This window comes from Danio rerio, chromosome 1, assembly GCF_052040795.2.
Source record: "Danio rerio strain M-AB ecotype USA chromosome 1, GRCz13ab, whole genome shotgun sequence".
In the NCBI taxonomy this organism is placed as follows: domain Eukaryota; kingdom Metazoa; phylum Chordata; class Actinopteri; order Cypriniformes; family Danionidae; genus Danio; species Danio rerio.
The window spans coordinates 52,547,057-52,574,330 of NC_141021.1; the positions used below are offsets into that span (position 1 = coordinate 52,547,057).

Genomic DNA, 27,274 nt, shown 5'->3' on the forward strand with positions numbered 1-27,274 from the left:
AAATATTGGGTAAATATAATTTTTAATGAAAATAACTCAAACCAAACTAAAAATAGAGATGTGTTAATTATTATATATACATGTAATAAAATATAGAAGCATATTTGATTTAAAAAAAAAAAGTCAAATACATTTAAAATGATTAAACAATATGAAAATAAATTAACCCAATGATGCTTTATTTTTATTATATTGCATTGTGGTTTAAAATGAATGCTTTCAGAACTGATTTTTTAGATATTCACACAAATTTTTTAAAGTTGGGTAAATATTAGAGTAATTTCTAATTAAAATAGCTCAAACTAAAAATAGATATGCATATTAATTATAATCTAAATACATTGTTTAACTACAGAAGCATATTTGACACTTTAAATGTCAAATACATTTAAAAATATGTCAATAAATGAACCCAATGTTGCTTTTTTGTTATATATTTTAATTGCATTGTGATTTTAAATTTCAGCATCAAAACACCCTGCAGAAAAATGCTTTAATTGCTGTACTGGTTTTGAATTTGATTAGTTCAAAATGAAAATAAAATAAAAAGCTTGATTGGTTTCCCCCTTGGCTCGTTTTGAAGTGAGCATAACAAGTCTGATATTTCTCATCGGCTAAACACGCAGATTAAGCACTTTACTGTGTTAAAGCATGTTTTTCAGAAATTATCCCGAGTTACAGCATCGATCCCAGCTATTAGCCTGGGAGAATTCAACTTGATAGGAGAAATCAATCTGCCAGCGCTGTTACGTTCCTTTCCATCAGCACTTGTTTCACTCAGTTAATGCAGAATAATGGTTGCTCCGAGACATCGCTGGTCAGGAACGATGCAGGAAGTCATTTTCCTGCACTTCATTACAACAGCCATCACCAAAAAACTAAAAAATGCAATTAGAGTGCATTGATTAATATCAAATGAACTGCTTTCCTCTGTGTTTTCCTCTAATGGCTGCTTCTACCGCTTTGATAAATGATCTGTTCATTCGCCGCAGCCGTAACGATCTGGTGCATTGATATTTGTTGCCATTGTGTTTTTGTGTTTTACACAGGAGCATATGATCCTGTGCAGGTTTGCGGATCAGACGGCTGTCAGTTTACCACCCGAACGACGCTCCATCGGTGAGATGGGTTTGTTTTTTTGGCAGCTGGTCAGAGCTGTTGTGCTTTAACAATCAATTCCTGATAGGGATAAGCCATTTGGTGGAAAATTTTAGGGTAGGATGAGCTGTAGTGTTGGAGGATTTATAGTTTCGTGCACGATCTGGCTGTGTGAGGCTCACAGCGATTAGAAACCAATTCAAAAGTTCAACTACAACTACAATTGCAATCTGAATTACTCAACCCCCTGAATTATTAGCCCCCCTGTTTGTTTTTTCCCCCAATTTCTGTTTAACGGAGAGCAGATTTATTCTGCACATTTCTAAACACAATAGCTTTAATAACTCATCGCTAATAACTGATTTATTTTGTCTTTGTCATGATGACAGTAAATAACATTTGACTAGATGTTTTTCAAGACACTTCTATACAGCTTAAAGTGACATTTAAAGGCTTAACTGGGTTAATTAGGTTGACTATTCAGGTTAGGGTAATTAGGCAAGTTATTGTATAATGATGGTTTGTTCTGTAGACTATTTAGAAAAAAAGTTTAAAGGGGCTAATAATGTTGACCTTAAAGGGCCATGACACCCCCCAATTTAAGTTCAGGTCTACCTCAGAATTTTTTCAAAAGATGCATGATTAATGGGCGTGGAGCTCCACGAGCATAGGGCAGGAGTGGGCAGGGCCAGCAGAGCAGGGGAGAAGGAGAGGAGCGAACAACTGTTGTCAGTTAGCTCAAAAAATGAGAAACAAACCGTGAGGAGACGCATGAGTTTATTACAAAGGTAAAATGCAAAATAATAAACAGCGATCAAATGCCCTGCTACATTTGTTATTCGTAACTTCATATGCAGATCACCACAATTTATATCATTATAAAGATAATCGTGTTCTTATAACCACTATAAATGAGGACTTTTCCCTCAATCCCCAGGTCTGACTCTGAATCAGAGGTCTGAATGCAGACTCAGTGCCGTCTCCTGCCTTGTCTATTTTCACCATTAGTTCTGCTGGTAATCTGGAGGATTTACGCAAACACAGCAGCACGGCAATGTGTCTAAATGTGAACCAACTCCTGATAAAAGACAACGCTCGCCATTTTCCAATTCTCGTACTGCTCTCCTGACAAAAATGCTTGCAGCACACAAACAGCTGTGCTGTGTCGGCCCAGACATTATCGCGGGGAAAGAAAAAACATGCAACAAACTTCGAAGATCATGGAAACAAACACATACAAGCCCTTATGAACGGCCAATTACTGTGTGCCGTGGCCGCAGGTCCATGTCTCACAGCTTGCTAGCAGGTCTGCCTTGCCTTCGGGAAAGCACGTGCTCTCATGATTAATTAAGCAGCCGGCTCTTCACATAGGATAAGAAAACTCCGCTATGTCATCTTTGCACTTGCAGTACTGCGCTCCGTCGCCAAATTTGGTCCCGCCCCAAAAATCATTTTGAACCCGGAAGCTGAAATTAGCTGACAAAAGCTCAAAATTTTCCAGTTTTCCCCACAATTAAAGCTGACAGGTGCTAACATTGTCTTAAATGATGCTCAACACACACAAATCTGTTAATATAAAAAAAAGTTATCCATAGTGTCCTGAACCTTTAATTTTTTATTTATTTATTTATTTATTTTTATAAAAACTGCTTTTATACTATCTGAATTAAAACAATAGACTTTTTCCGGAAGAAAAAGTATTTTCAGACATACTGTGAAAATTTCCTTGCTCTGTTAAACATAATTTGGGAAATATTTAAAAAAGAAAAAAAATCAAAAAGGGGCCCAAAATTCTGGCTTCAACTGTATTAAACTGTTGATTGAAAATTCAGCTTTGTGGATGTATTGACATTTTAGTAGTTACAATGTGTTGTAAAAGAAATAATATATAGGCTGCGTCGATTGGCTGATTAGTAATGAGCATTAATGAGCAGTTGGACAGGTATACCTAATAAAGTGGCCGGTGAGTAGTTAAATAATGTTAAAAAACAAAGTCTTATTTAAAAAGCACCAGTTTTTTTTTTTTTACTAATTTTAGTTTTATTTAATCCTAAATGAGTTTGAAATACAAAAGTAAATCATTCGTCACAGTAGCGCAGTTTGTAGCAGAATCACCTCACAGCAAGACGGTCGGCGTGTTGGCGTGGGTTTCATCCAGGTCCTCCGGTTTCCCCCACAGTCACATAGGTTTGAGTATTAAGTTAAATTGTTCATAGTCTATGTGTGTGAATGAGTGTCATTTTCTGGTGAGTGGTTGCAGCTGGAAAGGCATCCGCTGCGTAAAACATATGCTGGATAAGTTGGCGGTTCATTCTGCTGTGGCGACCCCAAATTAATAAAGGGGCTAAGCTGAAACCAAAATGAATGAATGAAAAGTAAATCAATAATGCTAAAATAAAACAATATCACTGTGTTACACACCTAAAGTCAGCATATTGGTTCAGTGGACACTTGACCTTCGACTGGACATTTAAGAGACCTGTAAATGTTTCTCCAGACTAACAGCACTTGTTCGGTTTCCAGTAAACTTTGCAGAAGCATTTGAGTTGAACATAAACAGTGAATCTCTAACAGCATCTGTGCTGAAACGCTGAACTGAGATCAGACAGACTCTCGCCGCTGCGTGACCTCTTTTCTCTCTCAAACACACACAGTCTGATCGCACTAAATCTGACGGCGCTGTCATCTTTCATACCGCTCGCCATCTTTTACAGCCTCCCCACATAACACATGCTAAATGGCGCCAGTCAAACCTCTGACTGATATCAGTGAGCTGATTATTACTCTTGATAAGATCAGAAAGATCAGTTTAAAGCTTTTAGTGCATTTTGTTTTCCATCAAACTACAGCAGCCTTTTTTAAAGACATTTTTTTTTGTTTGTCTTTTGATTTTTCTTTTTTGGAAAACATTTAAAATTAATTTAAGAAATCTTAAACCTAATAGACTTTTGATTGAATTATTTCTATTTCTCTATACATCGCTCAGTCTGTTCACACTTCTGATAGTCTATGGCTTATATATATACAAATCACAGGATGGCTAATTATTTTGGCTTTAGCTGTAGTACAATATATAACTAATGTAGATGACTAATGAACCATTATTGTACAGTGTTATTGATTAGCAAAAGTCATTTTAGTTTAGCTTTATTTAAAAAACACACTTTTTCATTACTTGTTTGCTTTTTTCTTCTTCTTTTTTTAATTAAAAATAACTTTTTTGAGTTTTCCAGAACTTTAGGGACAATTCAGATGGCTTTTGCAGCACATTTACTATTTCTGAACTCATTTATAAAACCAAGTTACACATTTATTCTGTTAGACTCTCTGAAGTGTCTTGACCTAAAGACTCTCCGTTTGTTTTTACAAGCTGAAGGTCAGAAAGTCTGTGCCAAGAACAGACCATTAATTAAAGTGTGAAACGTGTCGCATTGACTCATAACAAAGCTCTGTTCGTTTGGTTTCAGACAGTAAAATGCTGCTTTTTAATTGGGTTCTCAGTTTTAATTAACTGTAGAATATCTGAATGTTTTCTGTCTGAATATACTCTGTCTATTAAAGGTGTGTTTTGGTGATTAGTGTGTTTTGTGAAATGTGCAGGGAAGCGCTGTATGGGACTGGTGGACCTGGACCGCAGCTGGGCAGCAGAGGCTCATGGGTATTCTGTGAGGGTGATGACCATGATCCCAAAGGGATGTTCACCTAAGAACAATATGCTGGTTGGTGAACCGACAGGATAACACAAGCTCACTGAGAAATCCCTTTTTCAAGATGAGATAGGTCTACAAATATACCTCAGCGGGAATGTTTAAATGATTATTTCCATTTTTTTGTGTTTCTTTTCAAGTTTTAACATGATTGATCAACTAAAAATTCATCATTTACTCATGCCAGTTTTGTTTAAGTGCTTTTTTATGAGCTATAAAAGGAGTATTTTTAAAATAATGTTTGCAATAGGAGTAAAACTTGGATTACATGGATTAAACTTTTTTATGCAAAATAACTGACTGGTCCTGCGTAATGTCTTCTATATATTTAGGTATTCTGGTGATAATATTATGTATTGGGTTTAGTGGAAAAATATAAGTGTAATGCATGATAAAATGCCCACCTAGTCTTTTAGTTACTGAGTTAAAAAACTGATAGCTTATAATAGTATAATATAATTATTATCAACTGATAGTTGATAATAACAAATAATTTGAGTTCAAAGACTAATCCTAATGAGTACTGTGAACTTCATTTGAGTAAACAAAGCAATTTGAGCACAGTAAAACCCGATAAGTGAAGAGAACTCAAACCAAATGAGTTTTGTCAAACCCAATGAGTTAAGGCAACTCAAACTGTTTAAGGAGACCGATTGCTACCAACCAATTAAGTTAAACTAATCTACATGAGTACTGTAAACTTACTCTATTTAAGTTGAGGTAATGAGGTATTTAATTAACTATTTATGCTGACTGTTTCAAACTTCTTAATAAACACTTTTAATTATTTAAACTTTAAATCGACTTAAAATTTTCAGACGAGGCTTTCTTAAGTCACTATAAAGTTTGTCTAGGAACTTTACTTTCTAGTTATTCAATTACTGTACCTGCATATATGACAACTGTTCAATTCCTCGGAAAACCACAAAGCTCTGCTTGTTTCACTTTTATTTTTGCTCTGTTTTTTTTATTTATGCTTGCAATTTGTTTGATTCACTCCTCCACATGATTATTCCAACCATCTAAATGAAAGATGACATCGCAAATTGGCTATTCAAGACATCTGCAGAAATTTGATTCATATCGCAGTGTATCTCACAAAAAATATTGTCACATCAGATTTTCCGACATCGTGCAGCTCTAGCTGGTGTGTAAATAATGAGTGATTTTGAGTTTCAGGTGAAGCTTTTTCATATTAGCAAACGTTTTATTTATAGAGAAAGCTCAGTTCGTTCGCTTCAGTTCATTCAGAACTTGTTTTTATGTATTGTTCTTCTGTAAATCACAAGTACAAAGCTGTTCTACACCAACAACAGAGAAAAGCACCATAAATCTTCATCTTTCAAAGACGCACTATAACTTTGTATGAGGGGCTGAATCTAAATTAAGATGTGCTTTTATGACGCTTTTTACGCTATTTATACACCATTTTGTGCTGAACACAAGCTTTGACATTCTCTCTGACATTTATGTTTCCCAGAAGAACGAAAATCATCTTTTGAATGATACTGGAATCGTGATGAGATAAAAAAAAAAATATGAATCAAAAGCGTGTATTGGCAGATTTGTCAGCTGCACATCCATAAAGTGAATCTTCCATTCCACCACATCCCGAAGGTGCTCTATTGGAGTGAGATCTGGGGAATATGTTGGCCATTTGAGTGCAGTGAAAATGTTGTCATGTTCAAGAAACCAGTCTGAGATGATGCTATGATTCACGCTTCATGACATGGAAGTAGCCATCAGGGCCCGGTTTTTCAAAAGTTTTAATCCAGATGAAATTGATCCGGATTTAGTAATCCTGTTTTTGCGATCCCTGATCACGTAATCCAGCTTACTTTTTGGACCAGTTTTTCAAAGCAACATCGGATTGGATCAATCTGATCCGGATGGGAACTTTTCAGGATCACTAAATCTGGATTACCAGTGCTCAAACAGGATAGGAAATCACAATGTAGAACTATAGATATTTAAAGAGCGACAAGTACAACAGCCAGCGTGGGGTTAATATAACTTTATTTTTTATTTGAAATGAAAATTTTATAAATATTAAAATAATAATAAATAATAAAAACAAGAAAAAAGCCCACCCCATCCTCTTCCAGCATTCCACTCATCTGAGACCTACAACACTGTACATTGAAGATAGTTATAATAAGTTTCAAATATAGATGTAAATAAAAAAAGACTTAATGTTCAAAACTCTACAATAATTTCAGACTTCCTCATTTGATGTGGAGAGACCAGCTTGTCTGAGCGTATCCTTTAGGAGGCGGATCTCAAGTCCTTGGCCTTTGTTTGCTGCAATTTGGTCAGAGTCAGTTGTTCCTTCGCCAGACGAAGCTGCGCTTCTGCCCTTTCAGTCTCTTTTTGCAATTGTTGAAAGAGATTTAAAAAATCAGTGATTGCCATTCTTTGCATTTTTATTTTGTAATCATTACATGCATCACTAATAAATATTTTCCATTGTGATGAATATATATATATCAGTTAGAGACAGAATAAAATTGATTGCTTTTGGTCAATTTTGACAGCTGTTTGGGGGATTATTTTATGAGGCCAAACTCTTTCTAATTATGCTGTATTCCTATACTGAAAGGCTAATTACGTTAAAGCCTATAATCACTATAGCCTGAAAGATGAACAAATAAAATTAAAACCTTATGAATAAATAGTATATCTCGTAAGATACTGCATGATGCAAAAATAGTATAGTTTGATACATTTTAAGTTTTCCTTACATTTTAGGCATGAAATCCACGCTAAATCCACCCTTCTGATGGGATCAGTTTAATCCTTTTTTTTTTTTGGATCAAAGTGATCCAAATCCTACAAAAAAGGTCTGAAAAACCCAAACTAAAGGTTTGATCCGGATCAAAACCAAGATTGGATTACGTGATCTAATCCGAATATGTAATACGTTTTTTCTTTTGAAAAACCCATTTTCAAGATTTGATCCAATCCCTTATCCCAAATCCTAGTGGATTACTTTTGAAAAACCGGGCCCAGAAGATCGGTACGCTGTGGTAAAAAAGGGATAGACGTGGTCAGCAACAATACTCAGGTAGCCTGTGGCATTGACACAATGCTTAATTAGTACTAATGGGCCCAAAGTGTATCAGGAAAATATCCCCCACACCATTACACCACCAGCCTGAATTGTTGACACAAGGCAGGATGGATCCATGCTTTCATGTTGTTGAAGCCAAATTGTGGCCCTACTATCCGAATGTCGCAGCAGAAATCGAGACTCATCAGACCAGGCAACATTTTTCCAATCTAACATCTAACATGTCCAGTTTTGGTGAGCCTGTGCGAATTGTAGCCTCAGTTTCCTGTTCTTAGCTGACAGGAGTGGCACCCGGTGTGGTCTTTTGCTGCTGTAGCCCATCCCCCTCAAGGTTGGACGTGTTGTGTGTTCAGAGATGCTCTTCTGCAGACCTCGGTTGTGACGAGTGATTATTTGAGCTACTGTTGCCTTTCTATCAGCTAGAACCAGTCTAGCCATTCTCCTCTGACCTCTGGCATCAACAAGGCATTTTCAGACTATTCTCGTAGAGATAGTTGTGTGTGTGAAAATCCCGGAAGATCAGCAGTTTCTGACATACTCAGACCAGCCCGTCTAGCACCAACAACCATGCCATGGTCAGTCACTTAAATCCCCTTTTTTCCCCATTCTGATGCTCGTTTGAGGAGCAGCCGATTATCTTGACCATGTCTACATGCCTAAATGTCTTGAGCTGCTGACATGTGATTGGCTGAGTAGAAATTTGCATTAACGAGCAGTTGGACAGGTGTACCTAATAAAGTGGCCGGTGATTGTATATAAAGTATAAAGCACATTTAAATCCACAATTTTTGATCAAAGTGCTGTACAAAACAATAGAACTTTAACTTTAGATAAAAGTACGATTTAAGCTTCGATTTAAACAAAGAAAGAGATGATACTGTTAGAAATTTGGTACTTTTATTCTAAACGGGTAATGTCTCATTGCTTTCCCACTAAATTTGCATGCTCTGGGTTTGTTTGTTAAAATAAGAGAGACAAAAACCAGCACGCCCTTCGATAAATTAAACATGACTTTGGCAAATCAGCCAGTGAATTGTGTATAAGCACCTTGCACCCTCTCCTCCGCCATTATCTGGTATTATACGCAAAACAAAAGAGTGTAGAAAGAGCCGCTTTTCCCCAAGTTATTACCAATGTAAAATTATTCATTGTAATTTGCTCTTCTCTCTCGCAAAAAAAGGAAAGAGAAAAAGCAGAGACCTCACTCCTGAGCTTTTGTCTCAGTGTTTGATTAAAAGTATTGAAAGTAAACACCAGCAGCAGGTATTTATCACGATTCCCTTGTGGCAGGAGAGTTGGATGGGTTAATATTCATGAAATGGAGCGTGCATGGATTAATCTGACCACGGTTATGAATATTTGATTAGGCCACGGCTCACACAAATGCCAAAGCGCGGCATTGGTGGACAGGGTGCAATGATATATGAACTATTCCTCCAGCTTAACTTTGACTGTGTTTGGACTCATGCTGTCTTCAAACAGGCCTCTGGTTTTGCTGCTGAAGACTCTCACGTTTGGGATACAGAGATGAGATCTGTTCCTCTGCCATGAGGAGCTGCACAACCTTTAAGCTTTAAGACGCCAAGCTAGGCAAAGCTCATCTGAATTCTGTGAGCGGAGCCAATCTCCCAGAGTGTGAAAGACTGGAGACGGGGGCACCTTCCAGAGAGCTGGAGTCATTTTCGGTGGGAAACGCTGCTGCTGCTGCTGCATTCCCCAAGGTTTGGCTCTGAGTCCTTTCTAAATGTACATGATTGTGAGTACATGGTAGAAAATATGGGTTAGTTATAAGTGCATTACTGTAATTCTGTAGAAAAAAATGTCAGAACACAAAATATGATGCAATACGCCAAAATCTCACATTATGCAATCCTGAAGAAAAAAAAAAGTCTCTTTTAAAGTCAGAAATGTAAGTCGTGTTTTGGTATGGAGCTTATTTTATTTCCACTGAAAATGTTAAAATTGAACAGTTTTGCTCACCCGTTTATCAACACTATATTTTCCACACTTTTCTGGTTTCAAGTCCAAATATCTAAAAATTCTTAAATCAAGAAGATTTTTCTAGACAAGCAAAACATAATGTATTGTTTTTTTGTTGTTGTTTTTTTTTTTTTTTTAGAATTTGCAAAAAGGTACATAAATTGGCATCATACAAATACAAAGAAACATAAAAAAAAGCAACAACAACAATATAGGGCTCTATTTTGACGGTCCATGCGCAAAACGCAGGGCGCAAACGCTTTCAGGGCGTGTCAGAACGTGTTTTTGCTAATTTAAGGATGGGAAATCTGCCTTGCGCCGTGGCGCATGGTCTAAAAGGGTTGAGTTTATTTTCTTAATGAGTTATATGTGTGTTTTGAAAATAAACCAATCAGAGTCTCATCTCCCATTCCCTTTAAGAGTCAGCTGCGTCACGCCAAGAGAGCATTCGCTATTTACAGGATGCAAAGTAAGTCTAAGTGGAAAAAATGAGCATTTCACAAGCAAACAGTCAACAGTTTTTTAACAGAAAACTGTTAAACAGAGCATCTACTGATATGAGAATGAGAGATAATGTATCACTTTCACATTTGCTCTTGGATAGGGAAACCTTTACGCACAGACATCAATTAGCCTATAAATAAATACTTTTGTTTGTTAAGCGCAAATATTAGTTTCAAAACAATTTCTAAATTCAGTTATAATTTCCAGCAAACGAATAAATGAACAACAATAACAAAATGTGCTCAAAAACCTGAGTTATATCCTGAAACACATGCTGTGCCCCATATGGTCTAAAACCTGACAGGTGGGCAAATCTAAGCTTGTTTTTAATAAAACAAATATGAATATGGATATAATAAATAATACTGCTAATAATAATAACATTATACAAAAGCAAATTGTTATGAATAAACTGAAAAAGCCTCCCGAGATGAAGAAGACATAAAAGCAGGGATTTTTCATATTTATGTAGGCTAGAAAATAATATGTTTTGTAATATTTTAATCCTTTATATTTATATCATATATCTATTCTTATTATATCCTATATATATATCCTTAATATTTACATTTTTTCATATGTAAAGATATATTGCTCTCTTGTGTGTATTAAGCAGTGCGTAAGCGAGGCGCAACTCTGCGCTGGAGTTTAGACCGGGTTTGTTTTGGTCTAATGAAAAATCTATTATAGTTTCTCAAAATAGCGACGCGCCAGCGGTCCGCCTCAGAACGCCTTCCTTTTTAGACCAGAACGCCTATGGCCGCACAAATAAGCGCTAATGCATTTGCTATTTAAACAGCGTAGCGCAACGCCTCAAAACGACTCTTGCGCCAAGCTGAAACTACCAAAAGACTATTGCGACGCGCCTTGCGCCACACTGCGCCGGGTGTAAGATAGGGCCCATAGTCACACTGGTAGGTGCGTGTGTGTGTGCGTCCGTGCGTGCATGCGTGCGTCGCAGATATATAAAACAAAAAGAAAGAAAGGACAACAGTAATAATAACTGACAATAATATGAAATCACAAGTACTACACCAACTACTACTACAGAAAGTTACTTATATTACAACTACTACTGCTTCTACTATAGCCGCAGCCACGACTATTACTACTACAATGTCTACTAATACTGATACTACTACAGCATCTGCTACAACTAATACAACAACGTCTACTACTACTACCGTAATCACTGCTATGAGTGCACAATACACAATAATGTCTTGTTTTAAGAAATAATTTGCCAAAATTGAGTGAGTTTTTCCTTCAAACAAGCAAAATAATCTGCCAATGGTGTAAGCAAAATAATCTTGTTTTTCCTTTCAACATAAAATTATTTTGCTCAGCCCATTGGCTGATTGTTTTGCTTGTTTTAAGGAAAAACTCACTGAATTTTGGCATATTATTTCTTAAAACAAGACATTTGTTTTGCTTGTCTTAAAAATAGTTCTTGATTTAAGAATGTTTAGATATTTGGACTAGAAACAAGATAACAAATCTAAGTAAGAAAATCATTTTTGCAGTGCAATAATTGATCTGCTAACTTATTGTTATATCTTATCTATTTGGCATAAATCTGACTGAATCAAGGCTATTTTGGTTTTGGGATCCTTTCTGAATAATATTATTCTCACTATGTAAATTTGCAGGATAGTTTCCCCCACAATAATTATCATATCTGTGAATAAAACAGATTATTAGTGTGTATTTTAGTCATTTTTCTTTAGAATTTGACTTAAAAGTGGCCTGTTATGCTCGTTTTTCAAGATGTAATATAATCCTCATGTCTGCTGAATGTCTGTAAAGATGGAAGCAAAAACACAGATTTTGTGTTTCTTTAAATGCAAATGAGCTGCTGATCTCCGCCCCCTTTCCAGAAGAAGGCAGAGCCTTTACAGCAGGGGTGTCCAAACTCAGTTCTGGAGGGCTGGTGTCCTGCAGATTTTTGCCCCAACTTGCCTCAACACACCTGCATGAATGTTTCTCGAAATCCTAGTAAGAGCTAGATTAACTAGCCCGGGTGTGTTTAATAGGGTTGGAACTAAAACTTTGCAGGGCACTGACCCTCCAGGACCAAGTTTGGACTCCCCTGCTTTACAGAATGTATTTCATTTACTCTCAAGACAAAGATCGGATTGATTTTATGTCGGCCGTTCTCATGTTTCTTGCTGAAAAAAAAAAACTGCTTAAATCAACCTAAGCTGGTTGGCTAGTTTTAGAGGGGTTTTGACGAATTGCAGGCTGGTTTTAGTCATTTCCTGTCTGGTCTTAGCTGGTCCAATGCAATCTAATGGCAATTTGTAACCTTTTGATTTGTGTGGCTAAGTCAAATGTAATCTAATGTCAAATACGTCAAATACGATCTAATTCATGCAATTTACTACAATTTGCTCATCACCCAATGACGGTTGGGGTTAGGGGTGGGGTCGGTTGCCACGCCTCCTTTTTAAAGTCATACGTTTTCGTACAACTGAGCTCGTACAAATTTGTACAAATTAGCCACTAAACTGACAAAACGTATAATACTTACATTTCCTCGTGAGATCAGGCTGGCTGGTAGGGCTGGAAAATGACCAGCTGGACCATCCTGGTTTAAGCTGGACATAGCTGGTTTTGGCTAAGCAGGTCAAGCTGGTTAGAGCTGCTCATGTCCCAGCCTAACCAGCTAAAACTAGGCTGGAAATGACTGGAAACCAGCCTGGAATGGCCAAACCAATTTAAAACCAGGATGGTTGAACCTAGGCTGTTTTAAGCAGTTTTTTTTCAGCAGGGTAATATGAACACAGTTAATGATAATGTAAGTTTAATATTATTTAGTATCTGTTACACTGTAAACAAAAATCTGTAATTTTACTGGATTTTTTTTCTGTAGCTGGGGTGCCAGAAAAGTAAAACAATTGCTCTTAAATTACAGAAATATACTGTAAAATAGCATATATTAAATCACAGAAATTAAATTAAGGAAATTTGTGTAATTTAATATATGTTATTTTACACTATATTTCTGTTATTTAAAAGCCATTATTTTACTTTTTTTCCGGCACCCCAGCTGATCTTTTTACAGTGTATACAGTGTTTATACTTCTATTCTGAAGTGCATGGACAGAAAAAAACGGACATGACAAGATTATATCAAAATTGCACATTTTTACACAATTGGTTGTGTAAAAAATCTGACACAATATATCGGCGAACTACTAAAAATGTCAATAAACTTCACCTCGCTAAATTTCCCACCAAAATGTTGGGTATTCAAAAATGTTAATAACGTTGTTTAATTATTAATCAACACACAGTATACTTCATATTGTTACACTGAATGACATTTAACTGTTTACCTCAGGCAAATCTTGCTAAAAATAGGTGATAGTTATTAAAATAAAATTAAATGACACATTCTAATCTTTACCGATAATTGAAGCTCAATTATATTTTGTTTTGGTTCTTGAAAGCCCCCCTTTTATATAAAAAGTGTGATATTTTTGCACTTTCTGGTGAAATTTTGTTATATTTTTATACAGCGAACTGGGCTGTTAAGCTATTTTTAATTTGAAATAATGAAAGAAAATGGCTTCAAAAGAGTCAAATACTGTATTACCACAAAGTATATCCGAATACTGACTTAACGTGTGTGCGTTTGACACCAGTTAGCACCGGCCTGAAATGCCTTGGCAACAGCATAGTGATGCGCTGGAAGCCCACTCAGCACCTTATCAACCATATAGCGAAATCCTGGCATCCACCCACAAGACCCCAGTGATATTCCTTCTTCAGAAAAACGTAATTTGTATATGTACAGATATTCACAGGCTTTTCCCCCTCACAATGCTAATTAAAGTCTGCTAGTGTTGCCAAAACCCAAGAGGAAGGAAAAAGATGCATCAAGGGTGCTGAAAGCGCTGTTCTGATGACAAGTACAGACTGTGCTATTGCTTCCCTCACACTATCTGCCGTTTCCCTCATACAGGAAAGTCACTTTCTTTGGGAAAATATCAGAAGAGCAATGTGCAATTTCACCTATGGCAGGCCGCAGAAATTCATGAGCAAATCAAGCCGCAATCCGCCTTAAATTCATCTGTGACAAAACCTAATCAGAAAGCGCGGCGGGCTCTCCAGTTCTGAAGAGGTTGAAAATGAGTTTTTCTCCAGTGTCACCATTCATCCAGGCTGCGGACGTATCTCCATGCATTCAGAGTGACCGTGTCTTTTTCCTAACGTGTCTTTGAAACGTCTGTGTGTGTGTGTCGTTCATGCACACCTGGACTCGTGAACGTACACATGAAGCGTGTTTCTTTATTGTGAGGCATTACAGATTTAAAGCACACTCGTGGTTAAAAATAATAAAGTAAAATGCTCTCAGAAGTGCTTCATAACTGAAATGTAAATTAGATTTTGGAGTTAAAGGGGGTTGTTCACTCAGAAATTAACATTCTGTCATTGTTTACTCACTTGTTGCAAGTCTTTTTGAGTTTCTTCCTTTTGTTTGGCACAGAAAGAGATATTTTGAAGAATGTTGGAAACTTTTTATCATCTTTTTTTGATGCATAGATTCATTCATTCAGTCATTTTCTCGTTGGCTTTGTCCCTTTATTAATCCGGGGTCACCCCGTGGGGAAACCGGAGCACCCGGAGGAAACCCACGCGAATGCAGGGAGAACATACAAACTCCACACAGAAAGCCAACTGAGCCGAGGTTCTAACCAGCGACTCAGCGACCTTCTTGCTGTGAGGCGACAGCACTACGACCTGCCCATGCAAAGATTTATCCGCAAAAATCTAGACTGATGCATAAAATGTTTGCAAATAAGTCACTGTTTCCATCCAGTGAGTTGAAGGTAATAAAATTGTCGCTTCCTGATAAACTGGCATAAAGTATCATAGAATAAAGGTATCTCCGTGCATTCACATTGAATGACTTTATCTTTTCTTAACGCGTCTTCAAAACGTCTGTGTGTGTGTCGTTCATGCACACCTGGACTCGTGAACGTACACATGAAGCATGTTTCTTTATTCTGAGACATTACAGATTTGTCGCCTTGCTGTAGTATGTGGCAGAAATAACCGTATAGTGAGTCATTAATTTTACACCAAATGCTCTCAAAAATGCTGAATAACTGAAGTGTGGTTTATTCATAAACTAATTTCGAGAGAATCACGTGCTTATGATCAACACGGCTGACTCCTTATCAGCTCTGTAATCTGCCCTATTAGATGATTATGGAAGCATTATAAATAATCTTAGTTTTTCACTACAGTTATCTTCGTCTTGAAGCTCCCCCCCTTTCCACCCCTACATCCTCCCCCTTTTCTGATAGGGCGACAAGGTAGCCCACTGTTGCCTCACAGCAAGAACACCGCTGGTCCAACCTATCAGGCCGGTTGGTGTTTCTGTGCAGCGTTTACATGTTCTCCCCGTGTTCGCATGGGTTTCCCCTGGGTTCCCCGGTTTCCTCCCACCGTCCAAAAACATAAACCATAGCCAATCGACTAAAACAAATTATCACCCAATACAACCTTAGTTTACACTTCTCACGGCAACAAGCAGGGGAGTTCTCGAGACCTACCTGAGCTCAAACTCCCCTCTCGCCCTTCTAACAAGAGGGAGCTCCAGGCTCGAGGATATTACGAGCTCAGTGCTCTCTCCCGCCACAGCATTCCAAATACGCTTTATGGATTATCAGCTAATTGTGAACACTTAGATTTTGGAGTTAAAGGGGGTAGTTCACGCAGAAATGAACATTTGTTGCAAGCCTTTTTGAGTTTCTTTTTTTTTTAGCACAGAAAGAGATATGTTTGAAGAATGTTGGAAACTTTTTGCCATTATCTGTTTTCATTTCAAAATTTATGAGGAAAATCCGAAATATCGCATAAAACATTTGTGAATTAATGCTTCATGCACACCTGGACTCGTGAACGTACACATGAAGCGTGTTTCTTTATTGTGAGGCATTACAGATTTCAAAGCACAGTCGTGATAGAAATAAACATATAATCAGTGAATAATTGTACATCAAATGCTCTCAAAAATGCTTCATAACTGAAATGTAAATTACATTTTGGAGTTAAAGGGAGTAGTTCAGTCAGAAATGAACATTCTGTCATCGTTTAAATCATTGCAAGTTTTTTAATTTTTGAGTTTCTTCCTTTTGTTTAGCAAAAAATAAATATTTTGAAGAATGTTGGAAACCTTTTATCATTATCTATGTTTTCATGCAAAGATATATGAGCAAAATCCAGAATATTACGTAAAACATTTGCTAATAAAGCATCATTTCCATCTTGTGAGTAGAAGGTGGCAAAATCGTTGCTTCCTGATAAACTGGCAATGTTAATGTTGTTTTTGTGTGTTTACACGGCCATGGTGTAAATGTACAGTACAGTTATGATCTTATTGCCACATTATGTCATGATGATAACATGATATATTCCTTCAGTGATTTCCTGAAGATCAATACCCAAAAATAACACAACTGGAATAACTACAGCAGTTGCGGTCGGATGCAAAAGTAGAATTGGAATTGGGCCTTTGAGTTGAATTTGAGATTGCGTCACTTGTAATGATGATAAGTAGTGAGTTTCATTAGTTTCGATGATAAGTAGTGTCGTTCATGCACACCTGGACTCGTGAACGTACACATGAAGCATGTTTCTTTATCGTGAGACATTACAGATTTGTCGCCTTGCTGTAGTATGTGGCAGAAAGTCATTCATTTTACACCAAATGCTCTCAAAAATGCTGAATAACTGAAGTGTGGTTTATTCATAAACTAATTTCGAGAGAATCATGTGCTTATGATCAACACGGCTGGCTCCTTATCAGCTCTGTAATCTGCCCTATTAGATGATTATGGAAGCATTATAAATAATCTGAGTTTTTCACTACAGTTATCTTTGTCTTGAAGCTCCCCCCTTTCCACCCCTACATCCTCCCCCTTTTCTGATTGGGCGACAAGGTAGCCCACTGTTGCCTCACAGCAAGAACACCGCTGGTCCAACCTATCAGGCCAGTTGGTGTTTCTGTGCAGCGTTTATGTCATGATGATAACATGATATATTCCTTCAGTGATTTCCTGAAGATCAATACCCAAAAATAACACAACTGGAATAACTACAGCAGTTGCGGTCGGGTGCAAAAATAGAATTGGAATTAGGCCTTTGAGTTAAATTTGATATTGCGTCACTTGTAATGATGATAAGTAGTGAGTTTTGTATTTTAAGAATGTGAAATGCTTTTCTGTAACATGCACGTTTTTCTGTGAACGTCCTTCATTGTAAATGCATTCGGCAAAAAGCTTTTTGATGTAAAAAAGAAACTATATATACTGTATTTCTGTGCATGAATCTGTCAGTTCAGATAAACAGGGCAAAATTGAGTGTATTAATATTATCATATTAACTAGAAAGCAAGGAGATTTGACTCATTTTCTATAATATGATTTATTCATTCTTTTTTACATAAATGTAACTGTAAAACCCAACAGTCAACTTTATTAAATGAAATGAGTGTAGTTAAGGCGACGCAGTGGCGCAATGGGTAGTGCTGTCGCCTCACAGCAAGAAGGTCGCTGGGTCGCTGGTTTGAGCTTCGGCTCAGTTGGCGTTTCTGTGTGGAGTTTGCATGTTCTCGCTGCGTTCGCGTGGGTTTCCAAAGACATGCGGTACAGGTGAATTGGGTAGGCTAGATTGTCCGTAGTGTATGAGTGTGTGTGAATAAGTGTGTGTGGATGTTTCCCAGAAATGGGTTGCGGCTTGAAGGGCATCCGCTGCGTAAAAACGTGCTGGATAAGTTGGCAGTTCATTCCGCTGTGGCGACCCCAGATTAATAAAGGGACTAAGCTGACAAGAAAATGAATGAATGAATGAATGAATGAGTGTAGTTAACTCAATTTACTGAAGGTTAATTCTACTCCTGTCCTCTTATTGATTCGCTTTTTAACTCAATTGGTTTGTAGCAATCGGTTTCCTCAAACTGTTTGAGTTGCCTTAACTTATTGGGTTTTACGGTACTCAGTTGGTTTGAGTTCTCGTCATTTATTGGGTGTTACTGGGCTCAAATTGCTTCGTTTACTCAAATTGAGTAAGTTCACAGTACTCATTAGGATTAGTCTTTGAACTTAAATGGTTTGTTGCAATCGGTTTCCTCAAATGGTTTGAGCTACCTTTATTTTTGTGGTTTTACAGTCTGCCAACCCGACTCTACACCATAACTTTTCAATCCAGATGGATGGGGCAACCATTACTGCATCCAAAATGGTGAAAAGCCTTGGAGTAACGATTGATGACCAACTAAACTTCTCTGACCACATTTCTAGAACTGCTCGATCGTGCAGATTTGCACTCTATAACATCAGAAAGATCCGACCCTTCTTATCTGAACATGCAGCTCAACTCCTTGTTCAAGCTCTTGTTCTCTCCAAACTGGATTACTGCAACTCTCTACTAGCTGGGCTTCCAGCTAACTCTATCAAGCCTCTTCAACTGCTCCAGAATGCAGCAGCACGAGTTGTCTTCAATGAACCTAAACGAGCACATGTCACTCCGCTGCTAGTCCGTTTGCACTGGCTGCCAGTTGCTGCTCGCATCAAATTCAAAACTCTGATGTTTGCCTACAAAGTGGCTTCTGGCCTAGCACCTTCTTATCTGCACTCACTTCTGCAGATCTATGTGCCCTCCAGAAACTTGAGTTCTGTGAATGAACGTCGCCTCGTGGTTCCATCCCAAAGAGGGAAAAAATCACTTTCGCGAACGCTCACGCTCAATCTGCCCAGTTGGTGGAATGAACTCCCTAACTGCATCAGAACAGCAGAGTCACTCGCTATTTTCAAGAAACGACTAAAAACTCAACTATTTAGTCTCCACTTCACTTCCTAATCTGCAATTGCCTCTTTGAATATCACACTAATTGTACAAAAAAAAAAAAAACTACTAACACTTCCCTTCTTAGACTTTACAGACCTGAAACTTGCCTTTAGTACTTATTCATTGTTGCTCTTAGTTGTGTAAATTGCTTCCTTGTCCTCATTTGTAAGTCGCTTTGGATAAAAGCGTCTGCTAAATGACTAAATGTAAATGTAAATGTAAATGTAAATCTCTATTTTAAATCAAGGTTTATGTTATAATTTTTTTTTTTTACTTTTCATTGAAAAAACCTTCATATATATATACAGTACCGCTTAAATTCTTACAGAAAAGAGATGGATATGAAAGTACTATTGAAAGTACTCTCAGTGAATTTAGTTTACTACAAAAGGAACCCAAAAGCTTACCTCCCACCCCACCCATCTAACGTTGGTCAAAATATTTATGGAAGGTAGAAATATCTAAAAAAAATTAAATAAAAGACATACATGAGTAACATTTACAATCATATGATGAAACTGGCTGAGACATAAAATTAAAAATTGAAGCAAGGATGGCCAATGAAACCAAAACAGACCTTAACAAAATTATTATAAGATAATTCTAAAATAAATTATGAAATAGAAAAATAAACTGACATACAGTAGTCAGGCGACGCAGTGCTGGGTCAGTTGGCGTTTGTGTATTTGCATGTTCTCCCCGTGTTGGCGTTGGTTTCCTCTTATTGGGGTCTACAGTGTACTGTACATTCAGATCTCCCTCTTTGATGAAATATTCAATTGAATCTAATATTCTTATTTATGAAACTCTCAAATACTGTAGGGCACATCAACATGACATTCAGCCTGAGCTTCAGGTAAGAACTCATGTTTTTCATGTTAATTAAGTTATTAATTTATTAACAAAAGCACAATTACTTCTTGTGTAAGAAATATCTTCAATTCTGTACTTGGTCATATTCATGCATTCATTCATTCATTTTCCTTTGGGTTAGTCTCGATTTCAGGGGTCGCCACAGCAGAATGAACCACCAACTATTCCAGCATATGTTTTACGCAGTGAATGCCCTTCCAGCTGCAACTCAGTAGTGGGAAACACCCATACAGTCTCACATTCACACACACACACACACACACTATACGGCCAATTTAGCTTACCCAATTCACCTATACCACTAAGCCACCATGCCAACCTCAGAATTACATATAAACATTATGTTTTGTAAATGCAAGTCATACATGCATATATACTTGAATAAAACTGAACCATTTTGATGTCGTCTTTGCAGTAAATCAAGAACATGACCTTTATTCATTCATTCATTGGATTTCTTTTCGGCTTGGTCCCATCTTCCTTTTTGGAATCTTCCACATGAATGAATATGATGGGGTGGCACATTGGCTCGGTGATTAGCACTGTCACCTCACAGCAAGACAGGGTCAGTTGGCATTTCTGTGTGGAGTTTGCATGTTCTCCCCGTAATGGCATGGGTTTCCTCCGGGTGCTTCGGTTTCCCCCACAGTCCAAAGACATGCGCTGTATGTAAATTGAATAGGGTAAGTTGGCCATAGTGTATGAGCGTAAATGAATGGGTATGGGTGTTTCCCAGTAATGGGTTGCAGCTGGAAGGGCATCCGCTGCGTAAAACATATGCTGGAATAGTTGGCGGTTCATTCCGCTGTTGCGAGCCCTGATTAATAAATGAACTAAGCCGAAGGAAAATGAAGCAATTTTATTGGATGCCTTATAAATATTTTGCTAAATATATAATAATGATTAGAGAAAAAATAGTCAATATTAATCACAGTATTTGATGTGGATTAAACATTTTTATAAAGAGCAGAGTTGTGTTAAAGCTGAATGTTGGACTGGCCTATAGCTCACATCGTCTTGCATTATGAATGGAGTCTAACAGTCTCTAAGATCTCACCATTCTCCAGTGCAGCGTGAGCTCTTTCCTTCTCATCTTTCTGGAATATATCACCTGTGTTAAAGTGTGGAGTATGAATTCTCGGAGACGGGCTCAGATTTACATGTGGTCTGGCATGCTTGGGGTTTCTAAGTGTTCACCCGATGAAAACAGAGAGGTCTTTTTTCCTGTGCCCTCTGACCAGAGCTATGAGGAAAGTGAAAATGAGCCGTAACCCTGCGCACGACTGCTGGAGACCTGAAGCTCGAGTGATGAGTTACAGCCATAAATCTGCTCTGCTGTAGTTTAACTTGACAAATGCAGGTGCCCACTTGTCTGAAAAAAACACCAGTGCCCATGTCAGATCTGACCAAATAAATTATGGGATTTAAAAGTCAAAACTAAACACCTAATTTTAGTATTCGTTTTATTTGTTTACTACAGTCACAAGTAAATTATGCATTGCCAAAAATGCTAATTGAACCCTTAATCTATTATTTGATTTTTATTTTTGATGTATTTGAATTATTAAACATAATAGTTTTAATAACTGATTAATATTGAGCAAGTTATTTTGTCTTTCCCAGGGTGACTGTGGATAATATTTTTATACTTATTTTTCAATACTGTTCAGCTTCAAGTGGAATTTAAGGTCTTAATTAGGATAACAAGTTAGGTTTATTAGGCAATTTATTGGATATATATATATATATATATATATATATATATATATATATATATATATATATATATATATATATATATATAAATAAAAAATTATATATATATGTATGTATATGTGTGTGTGTGTGTGTGTGTGTGTGTGTGTGTGTGTATATATATATATATATATATATATATATATATATATATATATATATATATATATATATATATACACACACACACAACAGTGTTCTATCTGATTCTCAAATATGACTGGCTGATAGTCGTGCAATATTCTGCAATAACAGCACTCGTACAGCCTTCTCATCTTATTCTTTATTACTCCGCCCACATAAGAATTAATAAACTCATTACAGTTTGAGAAATATTGCAGCAACATAATGTATTTTTGGGGCTTTTTTAGGCGAGATTGTAGTTGTTTAGATTCCAGTTTATTTATAAGGACAGTGCCTATTTTAAATATGTATTATTTCTGAGACAGTGAGTTGGCATCCATCAGACTGTCATACTGAGCAGAGCAAAGACGGTTGACGTTCCACCACAAGATGGCGACAGACTGCATAAAAAGTCTTTAGAGGAGAAAACCTCAGCGTTTATTTCAAACTACAGCTGAGCAAGTCATTGTAAAACAGGTAAGTCAATCTGTCTCTTTTGTATGTCGTAGTGCTGTATTTATACCTTAGTAATCTGTAGTGTTTGCTTTGCTTTGGCTATTTCAGGGTTAATTATTGTGAAATCCCGATTGCAACAGAGAAATACTGGGAAATCTTTGTAGACTGATGGCATCTCATTGCGGTCCGTTCAGCCTTATAATCTTAACATGTGAGCAAAATTTGCTGTTTTGTCATCACTTTAGACATTACCCTAGAAAATCATTCGAATACTTGCTCTAAAGTGACGTTCGTGAAATTAGCAACTACTCAGACGTCAGCTGTAGTTGTGAATGAATGGCTGGCGAAAGTAGTTCCTCATATAAAATCATTTTTAGACTCTCTGTGTTTGATTCTCTATTTTATATACACGATCATGCTGTCTAACTGTTGTATAAATGCAATATTGCACTTTAAGCAGTGCAATATTGCTGTATATCATCACTTGTGGGCTGATGTGAATTTGGTGATTTGGGGGTCCTAAGCAATTCCAGTCATGGGGCCCAACAGTCCTAAAATGCACCCTTTCTACTTTTTTTTTCTTCCATTTACAGTTTAGTTAAGTAAACTAGAATCCACTAGAGCTGCAAAACGAATCAATGTAATTAAGGGGATTAATTATAAATGTTATTGTCCTGACAAAACAAAGCACAATCTCACAGACATGTCTTAATATTATTTTATATCTCTGTTGAAACAAAGAAAACAGAATAATGTAGGCTATCACAGATGTCTTAAAGTTTACAAAATAATAATTATAATAATTTTAAAAAATTGCCACCCATTAAAACTGGGTCATTTTTATTGTGTTTTAGGACATTTTGGGGCCCAGCAGTCCTAAAATGCACCCTTTATACTTTTATTTAATTAGATGTTTTTTTTTTTAATATCACATCAAACATCTTTTCTATGTTCTATCTTAATGCATCTTACTTTTTTACTTTTTAAACGATAAGTTTTCTAAAAAAAATTTGCTTAATTTAAATAAAATTTAAATATTATAAATTTGACTGCTGGACTGCTCTATGATTGGGGGTGGTGGACAAATCTGTGCAGATGTAATAATAATAATTTTTTATGATATTATTACATACCAATAAATTAAAATAATAATATTATATATATATTTATTTATATTAAATAATATTATTTACATTACATTTGTATTTTTTGACTCTCACCATACAAAATATGATAGAAGACAATGTTATATATTCTAGATATATAATATAGATTTCCTTGGGCCCTATAAGCATCCACTTGCCTTGCTTATTGGTTAAATCCGCCCCTGCTGGTGGGGCTCTAAGCACAATGCACGCCTCCCACTAGTGACGATATACAGCCATATCGCACTGCTCCATGTGTGATACTGCTTACATATACAGTTGAAGTCAGATATACTAGCGCCCCTTTGCATTTTGTTTTCATTTTTAAATATTTCCCAAATAGTGTTTAACAGAGCAAAGAAATTTTCACACTATGTCTGATAATAATTTTTCTTCTGAAGAAAATCTGATTTGTTTTATTTTTCCTAGAATAAAAGCAGTTTTTATTTTTTAAAACCCATTTTAAGGTCAAAATTATTAGCCCCTTTGAACTATATTTATTTCAAACTTCTACAGAACAAACCAACGTTATACAATAACTTGCTTAATTATCCTAACCTGTCTACAGTAGTTAACCTAGTTAAGCCTTTAAATGCCACTTTAAGCTGTATAGAAGTGTCTTGAATAAATCAGTTTAAATGTGTTAAATAAATCAGTTATTAGAAATGAGCTATTAAAACTATTATGTTTAGAAATTTGTTGAAAAAAATCTCTCTGTTAAACAGAAAATTGGGGGGAAAATAAAAAGGGGCTAATAATTCTGACTTCAACTGTGTGTGTATATATATATATATATATATGCATGTTTGTATGTATATGTATGGTATATGGTATATATATATATATATATATATATATATATATATATATATATATATATATATATATATATATATATATATATATATATATATATATAGTCTTTGTTGTTGCTTAAGAAAACTTCCTTACAAAAAATTAAAATGCTTCTCTGGCATGTTTATATATTCGTTTTCTACGTTTTTTCCATAACCTTTTTTTTTTTTTTTACTTAAATATAATCTAATAAAGTAACTACATGGTCATATTGGTTTGAGATATTGGTTTGTTTGAATGCATTTTTTTCCACAAAATGTTTTTTTTTTCAGGTAAAAATATTATTTAGATGCTAATTATAGTATTTTCTTATTAATTTTAATGAAAACCCTTTAGATGGCTATAGTATTTTTTTGTAAATAAACCTTCAAATTGTTGACGTAAGATGTTTTTTCAATCTATAAGTAATATACTGGGGTAATGGGGCATGTAGAAAACGCGCTCCCGTCTGTCCTTATTGGGCACAGAGAGAAAGTCTCCAGAGAGGGAGAGAGAGCACGAGAGAGAGAGAGAGAGAGAGAGTGTGTGTGTGTTGAGCTTTCCGTCTCTGCGCTTTAGTCCACGGCTCTCCACCGGAGGAGCGGAGCGCACACTGACACGCTGCCGGTCTTTCGCACATGAACCGCGTTCAGTGTTTTCTCCTCGACCCGCTTCGAGTCTGACCACTGACGGATTTAAATCTCATCATCATTCCCATTCACAGACCGGACACCAGCCGCGACGTCTGGATAATACGCGCAGTGCACGCGCGCGGAGATGTGGATCATAAAGTTCATGTTGATGTGGACCTGCTGGATCGCAGTGGACGCGGACTTCGATGGCAGGTGAGACGGCACTTAGCCTATTCTTGTTTATGGAGACACATTATTTCGCTGTAGTTTGTTTGGTAACACTTTACTATAAGGAGCAGTTCTCGCTATTAAGGTTGTGCTCCTTTTACCTACCTAATAGCTATTAAGGTATTGTCCGTTTACTTAAAACGTAACATATTCTGCATGATCTTAGGCTATTCTACATCCCCAATACAGTGTTTAACCCTAACTACGACCTTAATAACTATCAATAAGCAGCCAGTTAGTAGTTTATAAAGCTTATGCATAGTTATTGCTTCATTAAAAGCGGGAATTATACCTTCATATAAAATAAAGTGTTACCACTTGCTAATTCAGCTATTCTGGTTTTTCCCTGACAAAAAAAGTGACTTTAAAGTGAACTGGTGCTAATTGGAAACATTCTGTCAAACAAAGAATGTTTTTAAGTGTTAATTAGTTGTATCATCACAAGCTCAATGTACAGTATTATGTCAATAAACAGCTGTAGATGTGCGAACAAGTGCAGTAAACAGAGATTTGACTTCATTTAGCCAGTGCTAGATTTGCGTTCAAGGTCAAAACACTAAGCAGGTGTTTATTTGAACGCGAATTTAATGCTGATATGTGTTAAAGCATCTGGGTTTGAATGTGTTGTTGTATGGTATAGCTACAAAATTATTATAACGGAGTTGAATTATTATATATAAATCCCTGACGAGGCAACAAACACCATTTGATTCTTCATTTGATTAAAAAAAACGGATTTGTACTTGAAAAGTGAACGTGTATTATCATTTTTGTAATATTTTATGTTGCATGTTAAACATAAGGAGTATCAGTAAAAAGTGCACTTTTTTATTAATAATAACTGTGTATTTCTAAAAAAAAATAGTCTTATTATTTCTTAATGTCTTATTATAGTGTGATGCTGAAAGCATAAACCTCACAGATGCCTCAAGATTAGTTGGCAGTGTGATCAGTTAAATTTAGCACTGGCTCCAAAGTTTGTTGTTACTGTTGTCAATCAGCATGGTGAACTTCTGAACTTGCATTCATCTTCACAGCAAAATAAGCCATTCATTCCCTAACTCATCTGTATATTGTAAATACCCCGTATAAATGGAAAAGAAATGTTTAAGACTCGTTTATTTTCTCTCTCTCTTGCTCTTGGACAGTCAGCACACGCGTTCCCCGGTGCTTTCGTGCCCTGACATGTAACGTGAAATATGTGGTGAACAGAAACGTGCCAGAGATTCAAATCTGCTTAAAGCTTCATTGAGATTAAAGGGGATCAAATGTCCATGCTTGAAATTAACTATGCGCTTTAGTAGAAGTAGCTCAGTATACCTTCAGGGCAAGGCTTCTGTCAGGCCTCACTAAGATACATGTGGGTCTCACTAATCCCTCACACCCGGTATAGTTCATCAATCCCTTTGCCGGTGGAATCAATAAGAGGGAAATCCAAAAGTTAGGAATCTGAGGGGATTATTAGAGGGGTATCCTAGCTGTTATTTGATGAAACTTCTTTTAAAGTAGGTTTTAAACGGAAAGTTCACCCAAAATTACAATTCTGTCATCATTTACACACCCTTCGCTTGTTCTAAACCTATTTGAGTTACTTTTTTGTGTGTTAAATGCAAAAGGAGATACTTTGAAGAATGCTAATTGATTAGACTTCCATAGTAGTGTTTATCTATGGAAGTCAGTGGGTACCTGCATTTTTCAAGACATCTTTTTTTGGGTTCAACAGAAGATAGAAACTTATAGTTTTTCTATTAATTCTCATATTAAAACTCATTATTTTTCTATTTATTATTGATATTATTATTTTTTTATTTTTTTCATAAGTCATTTGTTGTGGACCTCTTGGCCAGGTCACCGTTGTAAATGAGATCTTGATCTAAATGGGTTTTTATCTGGTTAAATAAAGAAACATAATAATAATAATAATAATAATAATAATAATAATATTAATAGAGGGAGATTAATTTTCATTTTTAGTGGGTGAACTGTCCCTTTAAGTGCCAAGCATTCATT

At 36.3% G+C, this 27,274-nt stretch overlaps 2 protein-coding genes across 21 annotated transcripts in view; both read left to right on the plus strand.

The window, feature by feature from the left end:
- The window catches only part of gstcd (glutathione S-transferase, C-terminal domain containing), a 158,396-nt gene extending 153,295 nt beyond the window's left edge, over nt 1–5,101 (plus strand). For 10 of the 11 annotated variants that reach the window (XR_015475610.1, XR_015475612.1, XR_015475614.1 and 7 more), the window contains 2 exons: nt 1,050–1,119; nt 4,699–5,098. Coding sequence is in view for 6 of the 11 variants with exons in the window: in XM_087235346.1 (XP_087091472.1) it covers nt 1,050–1,119; nt 4,699–4,838 (210 nt within the window). In the remaining 5 variants the exon portion in view is untranslated. Of the gene's footprint in view, nt 1–1,049; nt 1,120–4,698 lie in introns of all 11 variants that reach the window. The other variant, NM_001024462.1, reaches the window with a different exon arrangement.
- A 4,167-nt stretch (nt 5,102–9,268) lies between these two features.
- The window catches only part of npnta (nephronectin a), a 122,123-nt gene continuing 104,117 nt past the window's right edge, over nt 9,269–27,274 (plus strand). For 4 of the 10 annotated variants that reach the window (XM_087236086.1, XM_087236087.1, XM_087236091.1 and 1 more), the window contains exon 1: nt 24,982–25,249. In XM_087236086.1, the coding sequence (XP_087092212.1) occupies nt 25,182–25,249 (68 nt within the window). In that variant the 5' untranslated portion in view covers nt 24,982–25,181. Of the gene's footprint in view, nt 9,597–22,026; nt 22,447–22,533; nt 22,637–24,981; nt 25,250–27,274 lie in introns of those variants that run through there. The other 6 variants (XM_087236090.1, XM_087236088.1, XM_087236093.1 and 3 more) reach the window with 5 other exon arrangements.